Source organism: Nipponia nippon, unplaced genomic scaffold (assembly GCF_047370975.1).
Source record: "Nipponia nippon isolate SJK-2023a ecotype South Korea unplaced genomic scaffold, ASM4737097v1 scaffold_16, whole genome shotgun sequence".
Lineage (NCBI taxonomy): Eukaryota > Metazoa > Chordata > Aves > Pelecaniformes > Threskiornithidae > Nipponia > Nipponia nippon.
In genome coordinates this window covers 8,196,148-8,219,990 of record NW_028262332.1, presented here as the reverse complement: position 1 = coordinate 8,219,990, position 23,843 = coordinate 8,196,148, and the positions used below count along the sequence as shown (strand labels likewise).

Below are 23,843 nucleotides of genomic sequence, written 5' to 3'. Positions count from 1 at the left end.
CGGGTCCGAGTTTGTGCATTGCTTTGGTGGGATGGCACCTGTGGGGTCTGGATGGGGGGGGTCGCGATTTGAGCATCACTTGGGCCTTGGGGAGAAAGAATTGAGTTGCAGGACTCATAGCCTCCACAGATTAGCCTGTTCATCCCGTGTGGTTAGTGCGCGTGGTGCTGGGTTAGGCCCAACAGCAGCATCCGCAGCCTGTCCAGAATGCGTGTTGCTTGCCGTGGGGCTCTGGGGGACCTTCATTTGCAGCGAGAAGCATCTGTAGGCTGAAGGGGGAGGCCGGCACGAGGGCTCTGGCCAGGAGGGACTTGGTGCCCAGGGAGACCTGTTTAAGCATCACACTGAAACTGTATCGTGGCCTCAGGCTGGAGCGTGCCTGCCTGGGAAAACTGGCAGCAGGGGAAGAATTGAGCTGTTCGGCTACTTCAGCTGTTGGTTGGTCTCGTTCCTGTCCCCGTGTGAGGGCTCACCCGGACATTGCCGCAGCCCCAGCCCGCCTGGCTCGCGGAGCTCCAATAAAGCTGCATTTGGACTTTGCTCCCGCGTCGTTAGGGAAAGGGAGCGCTGAGCTCTGGCATGGAATAATCCCAGCCGCTCCCCGGAGGCTCTGCCTCGCTGCTTGGCCGCCTGGATGGAGACGCGGGGAGGGGATCGGAGCAGCGGCAGAGGTGCGAGGGTGCTGCACGGCGAGCCTGCTCTAGGTGCACACTGCATGCGAGCGCAGGAGCGTCTTTGCTCACATATGTAATCTGGCGTTTGCAGAAGGGCTTTTGTGGATGGGCCCTTTGTTCTCTTAACACCGGGAACAGCTCTCCCAGAGGCAACAGGAAAGTCCTCTCCTAAATCTCTGCATGGGCCGTGCCACGTGGGCTGCAGCGAGCAAAACACTGGTCTCCTTCGGTGCAATGAAGTGGCAGCTCTGCAGCACCTAAAGCCTCTGTCTCTCTCCATGTGATTTTGTTTGTTTTGTTTTTAATAACGTTATGCAAATAATCTCTAAAGTCTTTGGTTACATTCCGGGCAGGCGCTACGTTGGTACAGGTTCTTATAGGGCAGAGCCTGTACATTAGATAATCGCTGCGAGTTTCTCTCTAACATACTTGGGGCTCAGGAGTTACGTGACAGCTCAGTGTCAGTGGAGATCAGGCACACGCGTGGCCCGTTTCACTTGCACGGCTTGACAGCAGCGAGTTTGTTTTCATTACGCAGCTGGATTTCGATGAGCCCTGCCGTCAGGAACATGCTGGGACGGGGAAGGGCATCCTCCCGCTCCGCGTGTGGGGTGCTGGGTGCCCGGGCAGCGGGTGCCTGGGGTCGGCGGAGGCAGGACGGAGATGGCTCCAGCTGCCAGGCACCAGCCAAGCCCTCAGAGCTGACAGGGCAGGAAAAAAGTTGTTTTGACTTGCAAACGGAGCAGATTGGAGAGGAAACTCATTGGAAGCAACTTCATCTGGAATGCTGAGGCATTATTTTTAGAGCGGCTTGTCTTTCTGCTAACCACACTTTAACAAACAGCAGGCCTGTGTGGAAACCTGCTTTTCAAAGGGCTCGCTACCCGTCTTACCAGAACTTCTTTTCATGTGATGGAGCAAAACCACGCAGCCTTTCCCTGCTCTTTGCGGTGGTTGGGTCTCCATGGAGACTCGCAAGCTGCGAGCCTGTGCTAGGCTCCCCGCTCGAGCCGGCGTTTTCGTTTGTGAAATGATGTGTTTGGTTTGGGTTGGCTTCTTAAGAGTTGGAACTAACTTCAGGAAACCATTGTTTAGCCAAGCTGGGCAAAGCAAAGCATGTTGCCCAAGACTGGCAGGGCAAAAACTCAGCTGTAGGATGTGAACAAGGATGCTGAAGCACAGACCTTCGTGTGGTCGGGGGCTTCAGGACCTCACCTTCCAGTTTAGGCCAAAACCCCAGGGATTTTCTTCGAAGACAGTTGCCTAAAAGGCTCAGCTGGTGGCCTGCTGCTGGTGAGGTCTGGCTCCATGTGTCGGAGCAGCAGCAGAGCCAGTGAGCTGCAGGAGCTGGAGGATGTGGGGTATGAACTGGGGCCAATGGTGTCACCCCCATTCCTCCCATGCTGCGACCCCAACGATCACTGCAGACTTTTCAGAGCAAGGCTAATGCTTGGTTTGGTTTATCATTTTAAGCAGCCCAGCTTTTCTCCAAATGTTGCTATTTGTTTGCTTTTGATTATTTTTTTTAATGGATGTTTGGTCCCAACTGCAGTTCTGCTGGTCAGAGCCCCTTGGCCAGATCCCCGTGCTGAGCAATGCGGCGGCGGTGCCCGTTGCTAGTGACCGTCACTGTGATTACTGGGTTTCTAGACAATGCGGTTTACTAGATTCAGTCCCGGTTGCAACAGTGAGAACGACACGAAGACGGGCCAGGCTGGTCCCTCCCTCGCAGCGCGCCGGGGCTGACTCATGGCGTAGCTATGGCTCGCGCCAGTGTCATAACAAACACTTATTCCCTGAGGTGCCTGGGGGGGGGTATCCCACAAAATCCATCTCTCCCAGTCCTCATTCCCATGGATTTCACCATGTTCCTCAGCAAAACTCAGCTCTAGGAGGATGGGGCTGTTGGAGGCTTGACCTGTCTTAGTCAAGGTAACGTCAAAGGAAAGGAGGCAGGGAAGGAAGGTGGGCAGCTCTGCCCTCTTCGCACCGATGCTGCCCCATGGTCATTGTGCACATTAGCTTTTTGGGTATCCCAGGGTTTATCCTCAAAATAATTTTAAATGGGAGGGCGAGCTGCAGGGGTGCTGGTAGTCCCAGGGGATGAAGGGGCAGGGTGGCAGAAACAGACGAGTCAGGGTGGGAGCGTGCCCGTACTGGCTCGCCAAAGTGCTGTGGCCAGGAGGAACAGGCTTACTTGTGTGGTGCTTTACCTGCCATGAAAGAGCTCTAGTAACGGGAGGGAATGCTTGCCAGCAAATGCCTGCGGTGACCCAGTGCCGGGTTGATATCCCGGTGTCCCTGAGCAAACGCAGGTGTGCTGCTGCAGATGCTGGTACGCCTTTGTCATCAGCCATCGCTGCAAAAAGACTGTGTCTTAAGTGGTGGGAGAAAACATGGTCCCAAAAGTGTGTGCTGAATCAGGGTAGGTGGGAAAGTGGAGCAGCCCTGCGTGAAGCTGCCTGCTCTCTCCCTGCTACGCCCGGGGGGCTGGCTGACAGCTGACGGAGGGATGGAGGGATGGCTGCCGGCAGGTCCCGCTCTGGCTGATGCTCGGACACAGTCCACGGCAGGACCCACACCTGCAAGTGCAGGGCTGAGGGTCCGGGGAGGGAATTCATCCCACCGCCCCGGCTGCCTGCACCCTGCCTGGACACCCACGTTCCTCCTACCGCAGCCGCTCTCCACCCTCTGGATGCGCAGGAGCTGGCACACCCAGCGCTCGGGGCAGGGCCCGGGTCCAAACCTCGCTGCTTGGGCTCCCGGTGTGCGTGTTCAGGCACTTGACAACAGCTGGATCTTTTTTTAATTTTTTTTTCAGTTGTTTTCTCCCCAAAGGTGCCAATTAAACTTAAGCTCTCAGTTGTTTCAGCTGTGGAAATCAGACTTAGTTGAGTGAGCATCCTGATTGCAGGCCCCCCAGGTGTTGGCTTGTTGACTCCTGCCTCTGTACCTGCTTATATAGCACCTACTGCCTCATCGACACCTATTTAAGTAATGCTCTGAAGGTGAAATTTTCCTGATTACAAAGCAAAAGTGCTTGCTCTTCCCCCTTCCAGCTTCCCACAGGCACCCCAGGGAGGGGAACAAGTACGGGGGGACTATCCAAGAGGAAAATCTCTCTGGGATCAGCCTGCAGTAGCCCTTCCCGGGAGCGAAGGGGATGGCCTGAGTCCTGCAGCTGGGATGCGATGGGACACGCTGGGGCTGTGGGTGTCAGGAGGAGGCTGGGACGAGATGGGCTCAGCCTGGACATCGGCGCAGGGCGGCCCGGGAAGCATGCCGGCAGCAAATGGAGGCATCCTACGTCATCCCGGCCGGGGTGGGAGTCGGGCGCGAGGGGCACGGCCGGAGAACAAAGGCTCGCATTTATTCTTCCCGTCCTTTCACCGGCAGCCCCTCGCTGCCTCCCTGCGCTGGATTGTTCCTGCATTTTCTCTGCTTCAGCTGTTTACTGGGTCACCCTGATGCAGACACGCACACAAAGAGCGAGCCATCCGGCGAGGCCGTCCGTGCGCCACCGGCACCGCAAGCCCCTCTCCGGCCCCGAGGAGCACAGTGACGGCATTGAGCCGGGCTGGGAGAGCACCCGAGCCTGCCCTGCTCTGGGGTCAGGGCGGACCGGGGGCATCCGGACCCCCCCGGGCATCCTCCTCTGTGCAGGCTGGGGCGTCGGGATTTTGGGGATGGGGGCCCAAGAGGTCTAGGCTTGTCGGCTTTGCCCACGCTTCAATCTCACCAGCTTTAATGGAGGGAATGTAAGTTGACGTAAGGTAGTGTAAACACATGGGTGGACACATTTATTTCACGAGGGCTTATTTTGGTTCAGCTTATCTAAGCTAAGGATGTGTCTGAGCTAAATTGAAATTAACCTTGTTCAAATTGAAACGAAGGGTGATGGTGCAGTTACCGTAAGCCAGCCTGCAGCCAGACAGGGCTGTGGCTTTTGGACAGCCTCCAATTTGTCCACCCCAATCTGTGCACCTTTAAAATTGCAGAAAGAAAGGACTTTGCTTTCTTTTTCCCTCTGCAAGCTGCAGCAGGTGGGTTACTGCATAGGCAGTCATTTACGGTTTATCCAGGCTGCTCGGGAATGGTGTGTGGCGAAGCTCCCTGGGAGCATCAGCGTGGGGCTGGTGGGATGGTTCAGCATGGCGAGGGGGGCTGAAAGCCGCTTCCTAGGTCTGGGCTGATGTTTTACGCCTGGCAGTCGCTGGAGCCGTCATTGTTGCGTTGCCCCTTCTGCATATCCCATGTGCCTTGCTTGTGCTGCAGGTGTGTGCCCAGGTGTGATCTTCGTTCGTGCAGGTCAGGTACATGCTGGGGTCAAGGGGGAGGTTTGACAAAAGCAGCTGGTTTAGGAGCAGCTAATACTTCTTAAAATTAATTTTTTGGCTATCTGGGCTGGCACATGGACTACAAGCTGAGAGCAGGAGAATGACTCAAGGCTTCGTGTCTCCGAGAACGTAAAGACTTGACTTTTGGGATAGGTGAACACATAGCTTGCAAATGCTGATGTGCACAAGGGGCAAGCGTTACCCTGGCGTCGCACCAGCAAACAAGGCTGGCTGTTCCGGTTCACGTGTGTTAAGATACGACTGACATTTCAGGAATGAGCATACCACTCGGTTTCAAGGTGCGTCAGCTCCGAGTGCCAACCTGGTCACCGTCCCTTTCCAAATACATACAGCAGTTCTCGCTGTCGCAGAAATAACCCGCTTGGTGTGACAGGGCCCTGTTTCAGCAGTGGAATCAACGGAGAAACATTAGATCAGGCTTGAACTGTAATCTCTTTGGGACACACACCCTGTTTTTCTTTGCATTTGAACAAGGTGTTATAGAGCTGTCAGGTTGCACGTGACTTACAGGTGCTACTGTACACACACCAAATAATAATTTTTCAACTTGTTTCTGTTACGGTTTTTGCAGATTTTTCTGTTCCATCTTGGTGAAGCACAGACCTTTGTTCTGAGCTGAAATGACTTACTATGAACCACTCAATCTTTATTTACCCTTATAGAGCAATACATATTAATTTTTTATACACCCGTTGTCACCAGTCATGCCGTTCTGGTTTCACTTCCAGTGATTCCCCTCCGGGCTCTAGACGAGTTTGTAGCGGAGCAGTTGCTCTGTAAGCAAAGGCCAGCTGCGTCCCTCGTATGCAAGCCTGACTCTGCGTAGGCGTTGGCGCTGAGCATGGATGCTGCTGAAACGCACGCCGAAGCGATCACGAACACAAAGCTAAGGACTGTGGAGCAAGAGCTAGAACTGCTGTGTCGGCGGGATGTTTTTTCCATCAACTCAGAGAGGAAGCAAAACCTGCTGCACTCAGTCTTCTTCTAACCTTCAGCAGCCTGCGAAGGGAGCCTTCCCGGCACGTCCCCTGGTCGGGAACCTGAGGGAAGTCCTGCTTTGGTGACGTTTTCACATAGGATGCCAATGTCTAGGGAGAGGTGCTGGTGGTCTTCATGTACTCCCGGGTGCAGGAAACACAGGGTTTGGAGTTAAGCAATCATCCCTGGTGTCCCGGGCTCTGCCAGCTGCAGATGGAGTTTGCTTTTCCCTGGGGAGCCCCCCTGGCAAGGCTGATCCCCCAGCACCTGCATCACCCCTGCCTCAGGGGGCCCGATCCTCCCCCTTGGAGGCTGGGGCGGGATGGAATGGACACGGAGCAACTTTGCAGATCTTTGACTCTTGATTTCCAGACCATAAAAAGAGTGAAAAAGTTTCTATGTGTGGGAAGGCTCTTAGTTTTCTTTAAAAGCAGAACAAAAGCGAGTCGGGGAGGAATCCTGTGTATCTGCTCTGTCTCGTTTCTGGACCCAAGCGCTGAGCTCCTAATCCTCACTCCAGCCACTGACTCACTGCGTGCAAGTCACAAGATGCCTTTGTAACCGATCCCCAGCCGCTGCTTTCTCTTCTTTCTAAGCCGTGAGGGTGGAGAAGACTGCCTTTGAATATTGTCTCTAACCCCTCTGGGTTGCAGACACAGGATCAAACCTGCTGTCGGTCTCGGGCAGCCCCAGACCCCAAGGGAGGAGGTATAAAATCCCCACAAGAGGCAGATATGGAGTGTTGTGCCCTCTCCCTCTGCCCCGTCCGGCTCCCCGGGAGCGCATGGTGCTGGGTGATGCACAGCCCCGGGGCTGTTCCCTGTGGGTGCTGGGTGAAGCTTTCCATGCTGAAACACCTGAAGCAGAGCAAAAGCAGAGCTAAGGGTGTCGGGAAAGCCCAGCTGCCGAGCCCAGTGGCTGATGGGGTGAGAACAGGCTCTCAGCTGTCGCCACTGCCTTGGTGTCCTGGCAAAAACACCCCTTTTTCACAGTGGGTTTAAGTTTAGCTTCTGGCCCTTTTTATCTTCTTTTCCTGTTTCCTCCTTTGTTGTTGTTTTTTAATGGGCTGTTGGAATCGGTCCTGGTCAGAGGCAGCTCTGAGCAGGCAGGCAGAGAGCGTCGAAAACCCGAAGGAGACATGTCCATCTGCTTAACATCTCTGTGCGGGGAGCAGCGCCCGGGGCAGGGGCTGGGGGCAGCCGAGCTGCGGTGGGGGACTCGAGCTCCGTCAGCAGCAGTGGGAACACAGCTCAGGGAGAACGGAGACGGCAGGAGATCGACCTGCCCGTGGCCAGCAAAAACCACTGTACCCCAGTGCCACCACGGTCCTTGCTGGGATGGTGTTTGGGAGCAAGAACGCTCCTGCCCTCCCCGGGGCTCCTACACCAAAGCCCGTGCGATGGGTCACCGAGGGCAGGCAGACGCCAGCACGGGGCACCTTTCCTTTCCCCGAACACGGGGGATATTCGGCAGTTTCCTCGCCAGCTTTGGGCAGTCTCTGTAGCCAGCCTGAGCACAGCTGGGGGAAGGAAACCGCCGATGAGTGTGAGGGGCGGATGGGACGATCCCGACCGGCGGAGCCACGGGGGAACATCCAGCGCGGGGCTTTTTTGCCTGGAAGTCCCCGTGAGGAAGGGTGTTGTGCTGCGTGTGCTTATTTTGGATGGGTAGGACAGAGGGTACTTCTGCTTTTGCGGTCTTTATCTTTGGTTCACGGAACTGTAGTTGTTTTCCTTTCACTAGATGGGGGTGGCTTTTTTCGTATTTCCTTTTACATAATGTCGTACGCTTCGGTTTACATAAGAGGCCCCAAAGTCGCTGCTGTTCGTTGTATGGGTTCGGGATTTGCTCCCGGGAGTGAAACGAAACTTAACTCGGGGCTTGTGTCAAGCGTGGAGGACGCGGTCCTTGGTGAAGCAGGTTTCTTTCGTTTCTGAAAAGGCCCATTTCCCATTGCCGGTGGGAAGGGATTATTCCGAGAAGAGACTGGGGACTGTAAAGACCAAACCCCCACTTTCTGTTTCTGGCTTTACCAGCTTTCATCAAGTCCTTTTCAACTTGTGCAAACATGGAGCTTCAACAAGAAACTCTTGGTGATGTCTCTGAGGCTCAGCTCTGCTTTCTCTTGTCTCTTTAGCCAGGGGACACTGTTAATTCCCAACCGGCACAGGTTCCCGACGCGGGGATGTGCCATGGGCAGGGTTAGCGTCTGCTTCTCTCTTGTGGCTGGTAGCAGGGGTCCTTGGAAATCGTGGTGCAAAGAAACTCTCGGTGCTGTGTTATACCTGCCTGTGGAAGAGGCATTTCGTGTAGCCCAGCTGAAAGGGAACAGAGTAGCACGAACATCTTGATCTTTAAACCAGCTGTTGTCCAGGCAGCATCGGTAAAAGCACTTTAAGCAGTTTTGCCTCTTCCACGTGTGCTGAAATTAATACCTTTTTCCAATAACAGTTCATTATTTTGTGTCTTTGGAGGCCAGTGTGCTAACCCAGGGGCACGTGGGACCAGAGCTCTTAAGACCTAGTAATTGTTGGATAATTGTCTGTGTGTAACGTGCAGGGATGCTGTCACACTCACACTTAATCCTATACTTTACTCCTATCTTACTAAAACCACCTTTGTGACTGATCTCAAACACTTTCGAAAATGCAGATCCTTAGCCAATATTTTGCTTTGCTGTTTGGCTTTTGCATTTTCCCCTCCCTTCAGCCGATGAGGAGAGACGCAGGCAGATTCCCTGCTGCTCTCTGCCTGGCTCCTGCGAGGGTCCCTCACGCCACAGCCCTTCCTCCAGGCCTGTAAACCTTGGCTACATCTTAGAGCTCGTTATTAAACCTCCGTGTGAAGACGTGGGGTTCAACGCCGTGCCGTGTACTAGAACATTCACTAGAGAGTAGAAGAGTTTATTGCACGGAGTAGGAATTCCTCCCCGGTGTAGTCACAAACGCTTTGAACTACGGTGGGGAGCTGGTTGCTCACGCAGCCCGGGGCTATCTGCAGTTGGAAGAGGCGGTCTCCAAAACCAGGCAAGCCATCTGGTGCGGACCTCCAGTTTCATATTTCAGGGGATGAACTCCTGCAGAGTTCACTTACGGCTGCTTTTGCAAAAGCCTCCGACTCTGCAGAATTGGGCGCCTGATACCCCTAAGTTAAACATGTGTTTTTTCCTTGTGCCCCTCCATCGAGAGGCCTTTTTCCTGCTCTGTGGAGAGGAGCAGGATTGCACACTGAGCTGGAGAAATCGTGGTCAAATGTTCATTTTCCACGTCTTCCCTTTTTTGGTGCCCAATTTGAAATACATTGGAATTAATTTTCTGGGGTGCTGAGTCCCTTTGGTGTGAGTTTGGTGGAAGGTGCAAATGCCATAAGCATCAACATGCTCAAAGTTAGTGCCTTCACGAAAAGCTTTGCTGAATCTTGTTGCAGCAGTTTAAAGCGCTGTCTGGGCCTGTTGGCTGCATCTCTTCTACCAGCGCGATGCAGTAAGCGGAAGGGATGTTCACCTGTATCTCTGCCGCAGTGCGGTGCTCAGTTATTTAGGTTGAACCACTGCTGCAGGAGGGTTTGCACGTGGGTGCTGGGCTGTGGTTGTACCGGCTGAGGCCCGACTCGTGTTCCCTTCTGCTATGAGGGGCAGAAACTCCAGCAGATGCGTAGGGCAGGCAACGGGGAGCATTAGCTGTTGCAGCAATACGTACCAGCACTTGTTTGTCAAAGCTCTTTTGAGACCATTTTCATAGAATCATAGAGGATCTCAAGTTGGAAGGGACCCATAAGAATCATCGAGTCCAACTCCCAAGAGGGAGGTGTTCATCTTTGGTTGAAGATGTTCATCTTTGATTGACTCGCTGGAAGTCCTGGAGGGAACTGGTGTGAGTGCCAGACTTAGGATTGCAGAGTCCTTGGTGGCCAGCATGTACGTAAGCCACAGTTCAAGGTTTTGTGTCTCTCCCAGCCCTGCTCCCACCCCGTGTCTCCTCATCTGCAAAGGGAGGAACGTGCATTTGGTGCAGGTGTTGGAGTGGGACTTCACTGGCTCTGTCCTGCTGCTGCTTTTTGCTTCGTTGGTTTTTAACCAACATGCGCGGAATGCACAATCAGCATCTTGGAGAAGCAGCGGTAGGAAAGAGGAAGCTCACGCAGAATATAAATAGCCAAATTTTAAAATGTACCAGTGTAGCAGCTTGCCTGGCTCTTGGCATGAGCCTGGCTGAAGACCGCTGGGAAGCTGCATACTTTGTGTGTGGTTTGCAAAGGGGGAACTTTGGGGGATATCGCACAAGTCAGCAAGACAAAAAATGAATGAATCTGACAATCTTGAATATAGGAAGGAAATGAAATTTGCTTCTACGCACATCAAAATGGGTGTATCCTCCGCACATGACACGAAATACGGAGTGAAAACCCCTGCACGGTTATGGCAATAGTTTCCACTGTAGTTGCACGGAGGCTGCCAATGATTCATGGGTTGATCCTGGGACGTTTTGTCCTCCCATGTGATTTGATTTCTTTATTAATTTAACTGCATCTCAACAAGCATCTGATTTTTCTTGATATTTGTGTCTAGGGTTTACAACTGCCCAGCCAGATCTCTTTTTGAGTTGGATTGTGCAGGAGTCTGGTCCTGCTGGACCCAGAGCTTTCCTCCAGCCCAAAGGCAGCATAACTGGAAGATACGCAGGGCAGGGCTGATCTGCAGGGTGGGTGATAAAGACTGGGAGGGAGCCTGGGGGAGCTGATGTGAAGCACCATTGGTAGTGATTCCCTTTCTCTGTCGCTGCGCCTTGGGCAGCGGGCTTGCACGCCCAGGAGGCGTCTACTGCTGTCGCTTCTGGAGGACAGCACGTAGCTGTGGGCACCAGGGTCTGATGGTCTCTGTGGACAAACTGGGAAGAGTTCCTACAGCTTTTCTTTCTTTTTGCTGGAAACAGCATCTATAGGTGGAAGAAGGACAACTTGGCTGACTCGGGATCGAGTTAGGTAGCATCACTGTAGGTGGCTGATCTAGAGCGGACGTGAGGCTTTAGCAGTGCCGGCAGCTCTCTCCCGAGGTTGTGCCGGTGCCCCCGGTTCCCAGCTAAGGCGTCTCTGCTTGTGGGGTTGGGGGTGACTCGCCTGGCATAGGAGCACCTCGTTCCTGTGAACTTCTGGTGGAGAGGTGATGGGGGAGAAGCCCAGCTCTCTGGGCTGCTGGTGCCTTTAGCTACGCACCAGCTCCCCTTCCCCTTGCTGATGTGCTTAAACGGCTTCATCTTCCCCGCACCGGGGCCAATGGCATGGGTGGCCGCTCTGGCGGGGCTCCCAGCACGGACGTGACATGGGGCTGCAGAGGAGCAGGGTTTGGGCTGGGGTGGACTCAGGGGCTTGTTGGTGCCCCTGTCAGTGTTCAGGCTGGGCGGTGCCAACCACCGGGGCTCGGGGCTGCCAGCCTGCCTGGGCCTGGGCCAGCTAAGCGGGGGGAAGCTAGGGTCAGGTCTGCACTACCCCCGCAGCCAGCCTGGGGGTTTGTCAAGACAGAAGGGAGATGTATTTTCATGTCATGCTGTCTAGGAAGGCTCAGGGCACACCATGCTGGTGCCTTTTCCATTCTTGAAATTCAGACCTTTTTACACTTGAACATAAATTTATGCCGTGATTTATCCCAGAGCATAGAACAAGAGGGGGACTGACGCAGGTGTCCAGAAGGATGTCTGTCTGTCCGCTGCCTTGTGCGGGTGCTGTCAAGGTTGGTCTGGAAGCCAGTGAATCCTGGGAAAGACTTCTGATGTTCACAGCACAGCCGAAGTTAGGAGCCTCTCAACCCCTTGAGCTTCCGCAAACCAAACCTCTTGATAGTCTGGCATGAAGTGAGAAGAGCAGGTTCAGCAGAAAGCGAGGGCGAAGTCAAATAACCCTGCCCAGGGGGATTCTCTGTCCTCATTCATTACAACTGTGAATGAGAGGCTTTTTAAAGTTTTCCCCTTGCTGTTTGAGCTGGCTGTGGTTCCCTGCCTTAATTCCTTGCTAATAACAAGCACTTGAGTTGAGCAAGGTGTGATAACAGCGCAGTGACCGCTGCTGTGATGGTGATGATAAAGGATGGTGGTTAAAGAGCGTGCTAGGTGCACGTTCGATACGTCAGCTCAGGGTCGTGTTCGGCGCTTTCTGCTCAGCCTCTCTCGAGATGTGCAGCATCGTCTGAAGCCAGGGCCCTGGGTACGGCTGTTCTCGCATTCACGGGAGTGGTTTGGGAGGAGGAGGAATTTTTGCAGGGAGCAGCGGTGCTCCTAGAGCTCCATCCTGGGTCACCCCACGGCAGCTTCCAGCTTCTTCCCCGTCGAGCTCTGCGTTGTTGCCATTGCTGAAGGTTTTCTGTGCTCCTGAGAGGCAGATTGCAGGGAAAGCCGCGGGCTGGCTGTGCCCCTGGCTAGCAGTGTGATGTGCAGGGGGGGCTTGTCCCCGAGCCCCTGCACCCTGGCGCATGGTCACCTCCCCCTGCTAAATGGCTTATTGCTTTCGGGCATTTTCCCCATCTGCTGAGCAGTGGGTTTTGCCGCGCGTTACACCGTGTCCCGCCATTTGGCATGGGGGATGGAGGGCGGGGGAGATCCCTGTGGTGTTTAAAAGGATCTGGATAAATCCTCTTAAGAGAGGCACTGACTCAGCAGAGCGTGGTGAGAGAGGAGGAGGAGGAGGAGGGAACCGAATTATCCTTGTGGGGCTGGACCCGCTGCCGAGCCCCGTGCTGGCATGTGGGGCTGGGGGAGCTGGGGCAGGTGTGTGGCTGGAGACCTGCCCCGAGAAGCATCCCCTCACCAAATTTTAGGTGGTCTCCATCTCCCCAGAGCAGAAATGTGAGCCTCATAGCTGGGTCGGGCTGTGGCCCGGAGGGGCCTGTCCCCAGGGGCGCAGGGACCTGTCCCAGCTGCGCCCGAGCCCACCCCAGTGCTGCTCCCTGGGGTTTCGCCCAGCTTTGAGCTCCCCCCTTGAGTTTCTGCCTTGTGTGCCTGGCCAGCGCTGCCGAAGCTCATGGGCAGCTTGGTTTCACGGTTGTTTATTGCCAAGGTGCTCAGTTCCCACAGGGGCAGATTACCAAGATTACAGTCAGACCGGGCGGCAATGTCACCTTACGGGAAAGGCAAAGGCTTGGGAAGGGGGAAGCGGCCAGGGCTGGGTATGGGGGTGTGCTGCCCGCTGCTCCCCTCGCCGCCTGGCACCCGCCGCTGGTGCAGCCTGGGTTTGCAGAAGGGCTGAGATGCAGAGGCAGGGGGCACAGAGCAGACTGAGAGCAGCTTCCCAAAGTCTTGGCTCTGCCTGTGTGCAGGCTCAGGTGGGCGCAGGGTTAAGCTGGCCGGGAAGACTGGTGTCGCCTGGATTGCATCTCTGAGCAGGCAAGGGAGACTCTCACTGCCTGCCGGCTGTTGCCTTTGGCTTGCCGAGATGCCTCGTGTGAGCCTGCAAGAACATCTCTGCCATGCTTCACCCTCTTTATTTCACGGTGTATCTTGTCCTCCCGTGCAGAGCTCCACACAGGAGATCGGAGAAGAGCTGGAGGATGGTGTGATCTACAGCATATCGCTCCGGAAAGTGCAGCTCCATCACACGGCCAACAAAGGGCAGCGATGGCTGGGGGTAAGCCGGGGGCTCCGCCAGCCTCCTGCCACGGGGTGTTTTCAGATGCTGCCCTGCCAGAGACATGGTGACCTGATGGCAGGGTCGATACCAGCCCATGTCCTGCCCTCTTCTTGCTCCCCCATACGCTCCTGTCCAGGGGGATCCTTCCAAGCCTTATCTGGGAATCATGTATTTATTTGGGAGCGGGACATGGAAGCACCCGTTGGCCTCTGCCCTGCAGCAAGGGGCACGGGGGAAACAATCTGAAGCCCCATTTTGCGAAATAGGGCAACCCTTATTTGCATCTAGATTTTGGCAACCTTGAGGCCCTTCCTGGGATTTCGTAAATGCTCAAGTCTTCTCAGCTGAGTTGCTGGTATTTGGTGTCAGAGGAGACCTGGCTTCCCCTTCCCCAGGCCCATCATGAGAGCCCCAGGTGCTGTAGGGCGTCCATGGTCCCAGCCTCGACCCAAAAGCGGCTTGTGAAGCTGGTGGGACTGCGTTGCACTTGAACATGTCTGTTTTCATCCAGCTCACTGACTTCTGCTCTTGTCCCGGCAGTTTGAGAACGAGTCGGCGTTAAACCTCTACGAGACGTGTAAGGTGCGGACGATAAAAGCTGGGACCTTGGAGAAGCTGGTGGAGTACCTGGTCTCAGCCTTCAAGGGCAATGACTCCACCTACGTCACCATCTTCCTGTGCACTTACCGGGCCTTCGCCACCACCAAGCAAGTGCTGGACCTGCTGCTTAACAGGTGAGGCTGCCCTGAGCCCCAAAACGCAGCCGGGGTGGCCAGTGTCTGAGCCCCCTTGGCCAGGAGAGCCCCAGCGTCTTCTGCTGCCATGTCTTGGAGGGCTGATGGGCTTCTCCCCATCCCATCAGCATGAAGGTTTTGGGGCAGGGCAGGGAGGACACAACTTCCCAGTGAACTGGAGCCCTTCCAGCTGGTACCTTGCTGCGAGTTGGTCAGTGCTGGCTGCTTTCCTCTTCCCATAACACAGAGGCCATGGCAGAGTGGGGGGAGCAGGACAGTGCATGAGAAGTTCCTCTTGACCCCCCGGCAGAGTTGGGGGTGATGTGGAGGGAGAAGAGGCAGTGCTGAGACACAGCTGAGGCCAGGATGCTCACTGCCTCCTCGCTCTGCCCTACCAGGTACGGCAAACTCCACGTGCAGGCGAATGGGGACCATGCCAGGCACGCTGTGGACGAGAGGATGGAGCTGAAGAAGTAAGTCTGACTGCGCTGTGAACAAGATGGGTGGCTCTGGTGATAGCTCTTTGGTTCTTGTACAAAGGCGCGTGTTATGCCTGGGGCTCGTGAGGGTGCACACGGGTTTCTCCTGGCACCCAATTCTCACGCAAGCTTGCCTGTGTTTCCCCCCTCCCCACAGCACCATCTCCTCTATCCTGGGCGCCTGGCTGGACCAGTACTCAGAGGACTTCCGCAAGCCCCCAGACTTCGCCTGCCTCAAGCAGCTGATCTCCTACGTGTGCCACAACATCCCCGGCTCGGACCTGGAGCGCCGAGCCCGCATCCTGCTGGCCCAGTTCCAGCAGCAAGAGCAGAGCGAGTCCGAGGCGGAAGGTGGGGTCCTTTCCCCGCTTGCCGGGGGTCGTTTGGGGCTGCAGGTGGAGAGAGTGCTACTGGTTGGCATCGAGGGTTTCCAAAACCTCGGGTCTTGCCACGTGGCTGAGCCCCCATAAACCCTGCCTGCGTTTACATGGAGGTACACCGGGAAGCTAATTCAGCTGCACCCGAAGTGGGATTTCTAAGTGGATTAGCTAATCTGCCTTTAATCCTCTGCAGACACTTGTGTCCAGGTTTAAAATGACTATCCTTTTATCTGAGCCTCGTTTCTCGAGGCGTGAAGCCAGATGGGAATTAAGAGCCTGGGAGGTGGGATGTGGGTGTCCGCAGGGGGCTGGCATGGGTTGGCGTGGGCCCCGACTCACGGCAGCGCTGCAGTGCTCAGCTTCGCGCCGTCTCTCGCAGCTGTGGACCACGGCGGCTGCGCCTTCCAGCTGGTGGAGGAGGACGGGGTCGGGGACGGGAAGCCGGATTTCCTCTCCTTCTCCCCAGAGATGGTGGCAGAACAGTTCACGCTGATGGATGCTGTGAGTATTCATTCGACAGCCGGGTCGATGGTGCTCTGCCCATCTGCTCCCTGCTGCTCTGGGCACAGGCCTGTCTCCGCCCTTCCACCTTTTCCTCCTGGCCTGTTCCCTTCCCAGGGACCCCAAAGAGACCTGTCTCCATCCCTTGATCTTCCAGGAGCTGTTTAAGAAAGTGGTGCCTTACCACTGCCTGGGCTGCATCTGGTCCCAGCGAGACAAGAAGGGCAAAGAGCACCTGGCGCCCACCATCCGGGCCACGGTCTCGCAGTTCAATAGCGTGGCCAACTGTGTCATTGCCACATGTCTCGGAGACCGGTCCCTGAAGCCACAGCAGAGGGCTAAAGTGGTGGAGCGGTGGATCGAAGTGGCTCGGGTAGGACAGCTCACCATCCTGCTCACCTCCCACCTTGGCCCTAGGGCTGAGGTTTTGCAGTGTGCAAATCCCAGCAGATCCCTGGGCTTTCTTTAACGCTGACTCCCGTCATCTCCTTGTCTGCCCCCAGGAGTGCCGCATCCTGAAGAACTTCTCCTCCCTCCGAGCCATCCTCTCGGCTCTGCAGTGCAACGCCGTTCACCGGCTGAAGAAGACCTGGGACGAGGTCCTACGGTACGCAGCGCCTGCTGGGCCCCTGCGGCCGCGGGGAGGTTTCAAGGGGGAGGTTGTGCTGTGGCTGTGGCCCTTGAATGTGTAGATGGGATCATCTCAGCTCCAGCTTTGCCTCTTGGAGTGTGCCCGAAACCCAAGGGCCAGCGTAAGCTGCCAGGGACCTAAGGAGGGTGAGGAAATAAAAGCACCATCACTCCTCCTCCCTGGAGCAGCCCCCAAACAGCAGGGCCCTGCTAGAGCTGTGAGCATTGCAGGGGTCCTTTGGGCGAGCAGAAGAGAGCCCAAGGAGGAGGCCCCAGGGTGGCACCATTGCTGACTTCTCCCCATGTTTCTCCCTGAGCAGGGAGAGCTTCCGCACTTTCCACGAGCTCTCTGAGATCTTCTCCGACGAGAACAACCACTCGCTGAGCCGGGAGCTTCTCATCAAGGTATGGGGAAGCGGCACCCGCGTTGCCTGTCTTGCCCGTCGCTGGCAGGGAGCTCGGGCTGATGCTGGCAGAAGTTTCCGTGGTGTTCCAGGCACCAGGCTAAAGCCCTGGCAGCGCTGCTGGGGTTGCAGGCAGGGGTGCAGGCAGGGCCTGCTGAGTCTGAGGAGCAAGCAGGGGTTTCGGGTCAGGCTGGGCTTTCTGCTTCACCCAAAAGTCGTCGTTGCCTGAAGCTTGCAGAGCAATTCAGCGAGCAGAGATAAGCAGTGGGATGGGATCCAGTGCACCAGGTGACGCCCCAGAGGCAGCTGCGTTTTAACAGCCTGGTGCAAAGGCCTCTTGGTTTCAGGTGGGGTTTTAGGGTTCATGAAGGCTGCAGCAAAAACATCCTGCCCCGTGGAGCCTCTCTGCAGCTTCCCAGCCTAGCTCCAGTTTGGGGACTGAGAGGACACAGAATGCAAAAGGGAACAAAACATCCCATTGAGGAGCTATTTATACAGAGCTGGAAACGGGAGCAGCAATTCCTATTCACTAAGCCTCTCCTCCCTGTGAGCCACGAACAAGCTCAGCTGTGATTTCCTCCTCTTCCCCTCATCCCCCTTTCCCTCTACAAGGAAAGCTGTACCAACAAAAGCAGGGGTGAATTTTAGCTCATCTATTAGTGCAGTTTCCCACCCGCGCTGATCCTCACCTCTCCCCACCATCCAGGAGGGCACATCCAAATTTGCCACCTTGGAGATCAACCCGAAGAGGGCTCAGAAGCGGCAGCAGCAGCAGCGAGAGATGGTGAGTCTGGCACGGCTGCTCCCGTGCCCCCTCTGCGGCGGCTGCCCGGGCTGGTCCCAGCTCTCTGCTGACCCCGCTGTCCCTTGCTGTCCCCACAGGGCGTGATGCAGGGCACCATTCCCTACCTTGGTACCTTCCTCACGGACTTGGTGATGCTGGACACCGCCATGAAGGATTTCCTGGACGTATGTACCTCCATCTCTGTCCTCCCCTTCCTCTCCTTCCTCCACAGAGCCTGGGCTGATAAATGGAGGGCTGGTCCCCCATGCGTCCTGTACTGGACACTGCACCCTGTGCATCCTGTACTGGACACTGCACCCTGTGCATCCACCTCTGTCAGCCCCTGGAAATGGGCTGCTCTCGCGCTGCCTCGGCAGCGATGCCCGCACTGCAGTGGCAGCAAGCCGGGGGGCGGGGAGGGATGGGAGCAGTTTTTTTCTGCCTGCTCCACACTGACATTCGTCTCCTTTATTCCAGGGCGGGCTGATCAACTTTGAGAAGAGAAGGAAGGTGAGAGCTTTGCCCTGGCAGCTGCACAGCGGGTGGAGGGAGGAGGGCTTGGTGCAAGCCCAGGCTGCGCCGGTCACTTTGGAGTTGATCCCTCTCCTTTTTTGCTGTCATGTTCTTCATTTTTGAAGAAGGGGATTCTGGTCCTTCGTATCTCTCTCCATGTGTGGGGCTGGGCTGTTCGTGAAAGAGGCTGGGGCTGGCAAATAGATCTGGTCTCACAGCCTCCGTTTGTTCCAGGAGTTTGAAGTCATCGCCCAGATCAAGCTGCTTCAGTCAGCCTGCAACAACTACAGCTTCACACAGGAGGACCAGTTTGTGGACTGGTTCCACAGCCTGGAGCGGCTCAGCGAGGCTGAGAGGTGAGCATGAGCGGGAACCGGGGCCGTGCTGCTGCCGGTGCATCGGGAGGTCCCACCGCTCATCTCCTGCTGCTGAGCAGCAGCTGCCCCGAGCCGCACTCCCTGCTCTGCCTCCCTCGCCCTGCCAGCACGGAGAGCTCAAACCCTCGTCTCTCCCCTTGCAGCTACGGGCTGTCGTGCGAGATCGAGCCGCTGTCAGAGTCAGCCAGCAACACGTTGAAGGCAAAGAAAAACACGGGCATCATCAAGCGATGGAGCGAGTGAGTCTGCTCATCCCCGGCGGGATGCGGGGTGGAGGCGGGCGCCAGCGCAGGGCGACTCTGGCTGAGGATTGCAGGGCACCAGGCTGGGGTGGCCGCTGTCCTGCCATCCAAACGCGCTCGCTCTGCTCAATTCTCACCTGTCCCACGTCTCTCCTGGCAGCCGGCAGCCGCCGAGCACCGAGCCCTGCGCCAGCGGCAGCTCCCACTCGAAATCCTTCGACCAGCTCAAGTGCGGGCAGTACCTGTGCAGCGGGGACGCCACTGACTCCGTGAGTGTCACCTCCGCCGGCTCCAGCAGCTCCGACGTGGAGGAGATCAACATCAGCTTCATCCCCGAGTCCCCTGACTGCCAGGAGAAGAAGGTACGGGGCAGCTTGCGGGGTCCAGGCCTCCAGAGGCAGGTGCGGCCATCGTGCGGGGGCTGCCCTGCCTCTGCCCTGGCGCTGGAGCTGGGGGGAGCGGGTGGGGGTCCCGGGGGCTGTTTCTGACCCCCTGGGGCTGGGGAGGCCCCTGCCCTTTGCTGCTCCGGCAGCGTGGCAGGGCTCTTGTGCCTCCGGCGACTGTAGTCGTGTCGGTCCCCCATTGTCACAGGTCAGTGAGATCCCTCTGGCCTCCCTCCCCCAGCGCTGGTACGCCCCGTCTGTGGCCGATGGAGAAGCTAAAACCACTGTGTCCTCCGCATCCCCTCTCCTCCCTGCCCTCCAGTTCTGGGAATCCACCTCCCTCTCCTCCCTGGATACATCGGGCATCGGCTCGGGCTCCAGCAGTGCCTCGTCCTCTTCTGTCTCCTCCACGCCAGTGACGGCCTCCCGCACCCACAAGCGCTCAGTCTCCGGCATCTCCAGCTACTCCTCCCTCTCGCTGCCCCTCTACAACCAGCAGGTCGACGACTGCTGCATCATCCGCGTCAGCCTGGCTGTGGACAACGGCAACATGTACAAGAGCATCCTGGTTAGTACGGGGCACCCGTGGTGACGCCGGGGAGGGGTGGCTCGCCCTGCTCAGTTGTGGGCATGGCCCGTTTCAGGAGGAGAGACGGTGGTGGGAGGCTTTGCAGCATTTTGCACCCCCCAGGTTAATAATGCTTTGTGCTCACAGGTGACGAGCCAGGATAAGACCCCGGTCGTTATTCGCAAAGCCATGGCCAAACACAACTTGGATGGGGACCGGCCTGAAGACTATGAGCTCGTTCAGATCATCTCAGAGGAGAGAGGTGTGTGCTGGGGCATGGGGGGCAGCCTGGGCAGCACCGGCTCAGAGCTGGGCTGGGAGGTGACAGCAAGAGGGGTCCCAGCACCCGGGGACAACGCTCAGCCCCACTCTGGGCCCCTTTCAGGGAAAGGGTGCATGACTGACCCCCATCCTTGGTCACTTCCAGAGCTGAAGATCCCTGACAACGCCAACGTCTTCTACGCCATGAACTCTGCTGCCAACTACGACTTTGTGCTCAAGAAGCGGGGCTTCTCCAAGGGGGTGAAGATCAAGCACGGCTCCAGCTCCACCCTGCCCAGGATGAAGCAGAAAGGCCTGAAGATCGCCAAAGGCATCTTCTAGCCTCAGCCCCACTGCCACCCATCACCGACGGGGCCTTGGGGGCAGGCTGCTCCGAGCTCGGCTGCGGCCAGTCCTTGTGCCGCCCGGCACGGCGAGAGGAGCGACCCTCGCCCACGGGGGACGGCCGTGCATCTCCCTCCTGCACCGAGAGCCGGGCCGCTTTGGCAACTGGTGTCGGCCTCCGCCTCTCTCTGCACAAGCTCCCGTTTCAATCAGGTCTTTTTTTCTACGCAGGAAGGCAGCGGAGGGGGATATCTCTCTTTTATTCTTTTCTTTTTTTTTTTTTTTTTTAACCTTCCACGGTGCGACACTAGTCCAGCTGCCGGCCAGCCCAGAGCTGGAGCCCGCCTCTGCCGTAGGTGCCTTGTGTCCGAGCGAGCCGGGGAGCGGTGGCTCACAGAGGGGCCGTTTGCAAGGAGCGGAGCATGAGCCATCGCCCCGGGGCTGCAAAGCCTCCCACGTGGCGGGGTGCTCTCCTTCCCGGCTTTCCTGGCGTTGTTTTACCTCCACGTCCTTCCTCCCCGGGATAACTGGCATTGCCACCACCGTGCATCTCTGCCTGTCCCTCCCTTGGGAGAAGCCGCGGACGCCCTGGACTGGGAGGGGAGCTGGAGAGGATGCAGCCCTGCACTGGTGCTTGGAGCCCCATGGAGGAGAGCTGTGTCCATGCCGGGATGGAGCAGACGCCTCATGCTCTTGACGACTGGAAGCCTGCCTGGTCTCGCTCCTCTCCCCGATCCAGCACATCCTCCAGCTGGACTTTGTCCGCCCGCGTTCAAACTTGCACCAAAGATCAAATGCCAGTGTCTCTCCTACCGGCGGGGGAAGCTTTGCGCTGTGTCCGCAGCGCTGCCAGCCTAACGAGGAGGAGGAGGAGAGCGAATTTCTGTCCGAACTTGTGTAAATAGAGACCTTGGGTCTGCGCAGGCGGGCGAGGAGTTGGAGAGCTTGGGGTGCTCTGGGTGCCCCGGCTGCCACTGCCTGACCTGCAGAAAGTGCCACTCACCTTGGGCTTTAACCAGACTTCTTCAAACACTGACCATGGGAGAAGCAGCAATGAGACTTTTTTTGTATAGAACAAGTTTACTGAGGGGTTTGGTTTTTTTTTCAATATTTATTGGTTGTAAATAGAAGAGACGAACTTGTACATTTTACTAATCCAGCCTCCCCCTGCCCTGCAGCGCAGCCCCTCTCTGCTCCCCACCTCCCCGCTCTGGTATTTAAGGCTGCTGGGGGGGACGTTGGCAGCAGCAGCGTCGCTCTGCGTGCCCGCGGGGTGCAGACCCCGCCAGCCACCCCCTCTCATCTTTCTGTACCACTAGTCGCTCGAGCAGGGGCAGATACTTCTTTTAATCACTGTAGGAAACACTAACTGAAAGGGGACCTTTTTTTGCTCCTGGCTCCATCTCTTTTTTTTTTTTTTTTTTTTTTTTTTTTTAAGCGCTTCCTTCCAGCACATCGTCTCTGTTCCCGGTCTGTCCGTGTCTGTCCGTGCTGCTGGGCGGGTGCAGCGCCTTCCCCAGCTCCAGGAGAGGGGCCTGGGCCGCGCCTGGGGATGCAGCAAGGCTGCGTGGCCACGCTCCGGGGGCTGGTAGCAGGCGCTGGGCTGCAGGCTCCTGGCACCAGGCGGGGAAGAGGCTGCTTGGGTGTGAGCGTGGCCGGCGCCGAGCTCTCCCAGCCCCGTGTCCCCTCGGGTGGCATCGCCCGTCGCTGCACATGATGGGAGCCCCTGGCTCCCTGACGCAGGGGCAGCCTCCTGCCTCCCACCCTGCCCAGAGCCTGGCTTCTGCCCTTAGGCATCAGCATCCCAGGGTCTTCCCGCTGCTTCGTGCCTGCCACCACCCCCCTCCCTTCCCACCAGCGTCCCCCAGCAGCCCACCGGCACTGGAGGGACTGGCTGTATCATATGTATTTTGTACCACTTCAATGAAGGAGCACACTGCCTGGTGTGACTTGTACACAGCAATGTAATTAGTCTTTGCAATAAAATACTGATGCTCAAATGTCTCTCCCCCAAGGCAGGGGTTGTCCTGTCCTCCTTCCCCAAAACGCTAGCACGTTCCTGGAGAAAAAGGAGTGAGCCCAACCGTGGAGGAGGCGGCACTTGCGCCTGTGGTTCGTAGCTTATGTTAATTGTGCTGAGTTGAGCTTTGTTTTGGGCTTGAATTAAGACACAGGCTTTTGGTTTTGAGGGACCAGTGCCTGATTTTCAAATGAACCCTATTCATTTGAACCTGTGAGTTGTTGGGACCAGCGCATTTTCCAGTTGCATAAATGTGATGTCCAATTTATTGGTTTTACTCCTTTTGATAGAAGCAATGGCTTTAAGAGCAAACGCAATGGTTGGTCCTTATGGTGTGGAGACAGCGGTCTGCCTTGGTTTGAGGCATCGTTCCTTTGGCACTCAAGGGCTCATTTTCCAGCACGGCCAGCATGGTTATTTTTTATTTTATAATTGCACAGACATCAGTGGAGATTAATTGGACGGTGTGGTGATTCTGAGTGGGGGTATTAATGATGCAGCTGCACTATCCAGAATGTCTCTGTGCCTTTGGCTACATAGATTAGTTTAAAGCCTCAGCTTTTGGAAATGAAAGTACACGTTGTCCAGACAGGGCTGGTAACGCCGTTACCTGCTCAGGCAGAATTAAACATCCACATTGCTGCAGTCTTCCCAGACAGAGGAATTTTGAAAACAGCTGGGAAATAAATGAACTCTGGCACAGGTGATTTCTGGCTGCTTTGGCCTTGGGCCTCCTGTTGGTAGAAAGCTTGGCTTCGGGTGTTTTTCCTTAGCATTTCTGAGAGTGTTTATTCTTGGTGCCTGTAATACCCGAGCATGTATTCTTACCTGGCACTGGTATGTCCAGTGCATCTCTCCTTTTTTCTTCCTTTCCTGTTGCGTTGAGAAGGGTAAGCCTGTGGCACAGCCGCTCGTGCATCTGGATTCCCACGTTGCCAGGACCTACACTGTACCCTGGCCGGAGGTGCCCCTGGACAGACAGATCGACGCACAGCCCCCCTCATAAAGTCTTAAAGCCATAAGAAATGCCTCTGTACTTAGGGTTGCAGCCTGCGCTGCCCCGAGGTAGGAGCACAAGGCAAAGCACAGGATCTCCCAGCAAGCCATGGTGAGTGCAAACCTGAGGAGTCAGGCCTCAAATGCAGAGTCTGTGTGTGTGCGTATATATATATACACGTGTATACACACACACACACGTACGTATCCAGGAGCACAGCTATGTGTCACTGTATGACAGCCCTCCAGAGGCTGCTTTTGTGGGCTTCTTTTTGGGAAGCCAAACCTAAGGAAATCTCTCAGCCTTAACAAAACTCCAGAGAACATAAAAAATGCCTTGCGAAGCCTCACACAAGTGCAGGAGGCTGAAATCATATTAAACCATGCATTAGAGCATATTATTGGCCATGAACGAGAAACCTTGCACTCCTAACACACCAGGGAATGCACAAGACTTAGAAAATACCAGCAGATCCTTAATTTCTGTGACTGGGTGGTAACAATCCAGCCGGCAATGGCAGACTAATGAGTGGCCAAGCTCTGGGGACCTGAAGCTCTGCCCCATTGCCTGCTTCCTTCCATCCTTGCTAACTACTGGGGAA

At 56.3% G+C, this 23,843-nt stretch overlaps 1 protein-coding gene across 5 annotated transcripts in view; it reads left to right on the top strand.

The window, feature by feature from the left end:
• The window catches only part of RALGDS (ral guanine nucleotide dissociation stimulator), a 62,525-nt gene extending 40,296 nt beyond the window's left edge, over window positions 1–22,229 (top strand). For 3 of the 5 annotated variants that reach the window (XM_087752676.1, XM_087752674.1, XM_087752671.1), the window contains exons 2-18: window positions 13,511–13,621; window positions 14,165–14,358; window positions 14,757–14,831; window positions 14,995–15,188; window positions 15,597–15,718; window positions 15,876–16,091; window positions 16,222–16,325; window positions 16,669–16,753; window positions 17,459–17,536; window positions 17,635–17,721; window positions 18,014–18,046; window positions 18,284–18,405; window positions 18,570–18,665; window positions 18,829–19,030; window positions 19,260–19,619; window positions 19,767–19,881; window positions 20,047–22,229. In XM_087752676.1, coding sequence (XP_087608802.1) covers window positions 13,511–13,621; window positions 14,165–14,358; window positions 14,757–14,831; window positions 14,995–15,188; window positions 15,597–15,718; window positions 15,876–16,091; window positions 16,222–16,325; window positions 16,669–16,753; window positions 17,459–17,536; window positions 17,635–17,721; window positions 18,014–18,046; window positions 18,284–18,405; window positions 18,570–18,665; window positions 18,829–19,030; window positions 19,260–19,619; window positions 19,767–19,881; window positions 20,047–20,222 — 2,370 coding nt within the window. In that variant the 3' untranslated portion in view covers window positions 20,223–22,229. The remainder of the gene's footprint in view (window positions 1–13,510; window positions 13,622–14,164; window positions 14,359–14,756; window positions 14,832–14,994; window positions 15,189–15,596; window positions 15,719–15,875; window positions 16,092–16,221; window positions 16,326–16,668; window positions 16,754–17,458; window positions 17,537–17,634; window positions 17,722–18,013; window positions 18,047–18,283; window positions 18,406–18,569; window positions 18,666–18,828; window positions 19,031–19,259; window positions 19,620–19,766; window positions 19,882–20,046) is intronic. The other 2 variants (XM_087752673.1, XM_087752675.1) reach the window with 2 other exon arrangements.
• The last annotated feature ends 1,614 nt before the right edge of the window (window positions 22,230–23,843 follow it).